General features: G+C 42.2%; 1 protein-coding gene across 1 annotated transcript; it reads right to left on the bottom strand.

The window, feature by feature from the left end:
- Positions 1-990: 990 nt before the first annotated feature.
- On the bottom strand, positions 991-1413 carry LOC138895500 (uncharacterized). Its single transcript, XM_070180191.1, has one exon. It carries the CDS (start codon positions 1411-1413, stop codon positions 991-993), a length of 423 nt encoding a protein of 140 aa, XP_070036292.1.
- Between the last annotated feature and the right edge of the window lie 3581 nt (positions 1414-4994).

Genomic DNA, 4994 nt, shown 5'->3' with positions numbered 1-4994 from the left:
CTGTGCTGAAATACAAAACATGAGACGGATCTCCGACATACTTCCGGAGCATAGATATAGGAAACACTGGATGAACACTTGATAGATTAGGTGGCAATGCAAGTTCATAAGCTACCTCTCCAATCTTCCTAAGTATTTCCAAAGGTCCAATATACTTAGGACTCAACTTGCCCTTCTTCCCAAATCTCATAACACCCTTCATAGGCGAAACTAGGAGAGCACCTTCTCTCTTACCATGTAAGCAACATCACGAACCTTCCGGTCGGCATAACTCTTCTGTCTAGACTGTGCCGTGCGTAGTCATTCCTGAATTAACTTAACCTTTTCCAAAGCATCCTGAACTAAATCAGTACCCAATAGCCTAGCCTCACTCGGCTCAAACCAACCCACCGGAGAACGACACCATCTCTCATATAAAGCCTCATATGGAGCCATCTGAATGCTCGATTGGTAGATGTTATTGTAAGCAAACTCTGCAAGTGGCAGAAACTGATCCCAAGAATCTCCAAAATCTATAACACAAGTGCGTAGCATATCTTCCAATATCTGAATAGTGAGCTCGGACTGTCCGTCCGTCTGAGGGCGAAATGTGGTACTCAACTGAACCTGTGTACCTAATTCTCGCTGCACTACTCTCCAAAACTGTGATGTAAACTGCGTGCCCCGATTTGATATGATAGATACTGGCACACCATGTAGGCGAACAATCTCGCGGATATAAATTTCAGCCAACCGCTCTGAAGATTAAATAGTACTAACTGGAATAAAATGCGCGGACTTGGTCAACCGATCTACAATCACCCAAACAACATCAAACTTCCTCAAAGTCGGTGGGAGCCCAACTACGAAGTCCATGGTAATACGCTCCCACTTCTATTCCGAAATTTCAATTTTCTGAAGCAATCCTCCCGGTCTCTGATGCTCGTATTTCACCTGTTGACAATTTAAACACTGAGCTACAAACTCAACTATATCTTTCTTCATTTTTCTTCACCAATAGTGTTGTCTCAAGTCCTGATACATCTTTGCAGTACCCGGATGAATGGAATAGCGCGAACTATGGGCTTCTTCAATAATCAGTTCACGCAGCCCATCTATATTTGGCACACAAATCTGACCCTGCATCCTCAACATCCCATCATCTCCAATAGTACCATCTTTGGCATCACCATGCTGAATTGTGTCCTTACGGACAAGCAAATAGGGATCATCATACTGATACTTTCTGATGTGATCATATAAAAAAGATCGATAAATCACACAAGCTAGAACCCGACTGGGCTTCGAAACATCTAATCTCACAAACTGGTTGGCCAAGGCCTGAACATCAATTTCCAGAGGCTTTTCACCAACAAGAATGAATGCAAGGCTACCCATACTCACCGCCTTTCTACTCAAGGCATCGGCTACCATATTGGCCTTCCCGAGATGATACAGAATAGTGATATCATAGTCCTTTTGCAGCTCCAACCATCTCCGCTGCCTCAAATTTAGATCCTTCTATTTGAATAAGTGTTGAAGACTCCGATGATCTGTAAGTGTTGAAGACTCCATAGAGATAGTGCCTCCAACTTTTCAATGCATGAACAATGGCTGCCAATTCTAAATTATGGACAAGGTAGTTCTTTTCATATGGCTTCAACTGGCGCAAAGCATAAGCAATCACTCTACCCTCCTGCATTAATACACACACAATACTAATCCGAGAAGCATCGTAATACACTGTATAAGATCGTGAAGCTGAAGGCAAAACTAGAACTCGAACTATGGGCAAGGCAGTCTTGAGCATCTGAAAGCTCTCTTCACAGTCATCCGACAACCTGAATGGAGCACCCTTCTGGGTCAATTTAGTCAACGGTGATACAATAGATGAGAAGCCCTCTACAAAGCGACGATAATAACTAGCCAAGACAAGAAAACTCCGAATCTCAGTAGCTGAAGATGGCATGTGCCAACTCTGAACTGCCTCTATTTTCTTCGGATCCACCTTAGTTCCTTCACTGGACATTATGTCCCAAGAATGCCACCAAACAAAGCCAGAACTCACACTTAAAGAATTTGGCATAAAGTTTCTCCTCCCTCAATCTCTGTAGTATAATACTCAAATGTTGTGCGTGTTCCTCCTAGCTATGTGAGTACACCAAGATATCATCAATAAATACACGGCAAAGGATATTTATTCTTGATTGTAACTTTGTTCAATTGCCAGTAGTCGATGAATATCCGCATAGTACCGTCTTTCTTTTTCAGAAACAGAATCGGTGCACCCCAAGGTGACACACTAGGCCTAATAAACCCCTTATCAAGAAGTTCCTGAAGTTGCTCTTTCAATTCTTTCAATTCAGCTGGTGCCATACGATACAGAGGAATAGAAATGGGTTGAGTGCCCGGCACCAAGTCAATACCAAAATCAATATCCTTGTCGGGTGGCATACCCGGCAGGTCTGTAAGAAATACATTCGAAAAGTCTCGCACTACCAGTACAGAATCAATAGTAGGAGTGTCTGCATCAACATCTCTTACAAAGGCCAAATATGACAAACACCCATTTCCAACCATACGTTGGGCCTTCAAATAAGAAATTACCCTGCTAGGAACATAATTTAGAGAACCTTTCCACTCGACCTTTGGCAATGTCGGTATTGTCAACGTCACTGATTTTGCGTGACAATCCAGAATAGCATAACATGGAGACAACCAATCCATACCCAAGATAACATCGAAATCGACCATACTAAGAAAGAAAAGATCAACTCTAGTCTCCAGTCCCCTAATAGTTACCACACACGACCGATACACACGGTCCACAATAATAGTATCACCCACCAGCGTAGATACATGAACATGTGAAACTAAGGACACATGGGGCATATCCAGATAATGAGTAAAATATGATGACACATATGAATAAGTGGAACCATGTTCAAATAATATAGAAGCTTCCCTGTGGCACGCTAAGACAATATATGTGATCACTGCATCGGCAGCAACGACATCTGGCCTGGAAGGAAAAGCATAGAATCAGGCCTGACTGCCAGCTTATTAGCCTCCCCCTCTTGGGTGACCCCTAGCTGACTGAGCCCCACCCTGAGCTGGTTGGGCGGGTGGTGGAGCAACTGGTGCAGGAGTCGTAGCCTGACTCCTCTACTGAACTGGACCTCGCGAAAAGCAGGGAAAATATTTCCTCACATGGCCCAGCACTCCACACTCATAGCAATCCCTCTCGATAAATGGTGGCGAGTTTTGTGGTGGAACTCGAGAACCAGAATAACTACCAGAAGAACTTGGTATAGATAAACCCTAAACTAATAGTGCACGAGATGAACTCTGAGCTTGAAGTGCACCAAAAGAAGACTGACTATGTCGAGCACTGTATGGACCATGGCTAGCTGATGCGCCATAATGAGCTGAATGAGCCATCTGAGTGGGCCTATAAGGACGAACCCTGTTGTGATAAGGCTGTCCCCCAGAAGGAACACCGCTGGAATTACCTGGACCACGAGACATCTTGGCCTCCCTCTCCTCATGCTCCTGAGTACGGACCATCTCTAGTCGTCAAGCACTGTCAACCACCTCATTGAATCTATCACCTGCTATATTTCCCAGAGTCATAACAAAACAGAACTGCTGGTTGAGGCCATTAATGAACCTCCTGATCTTTTCCCTCTCAGTAGGAACCAACCAAACTGCATGACGAGCCAAATCTAAAAACCGCATCTCATACTGAGTCACGGACAAGTCCTCTGTTACATCTCGCGTTTTCGTACATTAAAGTTTTGTGTTCAATTAATTGACGTAGACTCGGGGGTGTGATTTTCTTAAGGTTTTAAGCATTTATTCTATTTATAACAAACACTAAGTAAGTGCCATGAAAGATAAAGGGTAAACGAATCAAAGAAAATGATTTTCGTTGAAGGTTGTTGATTTGGGATAAAATACGGTACGAGCCATAATACCCGATATTTATGGACTAGTGCCATACAAGTTACTACAAGACAATGATAGTAAGGTGTACAAGGTATGTTAACAGTGAGTAGTATTTTAAGTAAGTTAAGATAATTCTTAATTATGTGGGTAATTGGTTAATTATTGGGTAACAGGATATTACCTAATTAACTAATGAATTATAGGATAAAGATTAAAAAAACGCACCCCCACATGGCAGCAAGCCACCACCAAAATATATGACTCTTAGTCATTATGGGTTATGTGGCAAAAATCAAAGATTAAGGGGTGTGGTTAATCCACCACATGGAGTGGGCCCCACACCAATTCAAACATAAGGCCTTTTTAATTCAAAGAAAGATACATATCTTTCAACAAGTCAAAAATAGCAAAGACTCTAAGTATGTGCAATCTGAAACAACGTGATCTTCAACAAGTAAGGTACGGATCTTCAGTAATTCAAACAAAGATTTCATAACATCTTAAGCAACGTGAGATTATGCAATTTTAAGGGAGTACGGTGCAATCCTTCTCAAGAATATCATACGGATTTTTTCCTACTCCAGGTATGTTAAGGCTAAGCCCTTCCTTCATTTTGGCATGATCTTGTAACTACATGTGTTTGATAATGAGGCATAAAGAGAAGTTCATACTCCCAAATTTATATACACTATCCTAGTCTCATAAGTTACACTATTCTCCCGTATCGAGACTTCTTTATATTCAATTGAGTATTGTATTCTTCCATTCAATAGAGCAGAGGGTCTATATATATACAGTATTACAATATTTTCACCACCATCGAGCTATAATCGATGGGCAGGCCCCTATTGGGCAACCTCTGATAAGATGGTAAGTTATTTACCGAGCCTACTATGGTCGAGCGCCTATGAGCGAGCCCAACATGGCCGAGATACAGAGCTTAGTATGGCCGAGCGCCTATGATAGAGCCTACTACGGAAGAGCAGTTATATATACCGAGCCTTATAGGGACGGACATTTATATTACTTACTATATTGAGAGAGTTGAGTTAGTATCAACAGGTAAG

This window comes from Nicotiana tomentosiformis, chromosome 7, assembly GCF_000390325.3.
Source record: "Nicotiana tomentosiformis chromosome 7, ASM39032v3, whole genome shotgun sequence".
NCBI lineage: Eukaryota > Viridiplantae > Streptophyta > Magnoliopsida > Solanales > Solanaceae > Nicotiana > Nicotiana tomentosiformis.
Note: the sequence above shows the minus strand (reverse complement) of the source record. Positions and strands in the feature narration are given on the sequence as shown.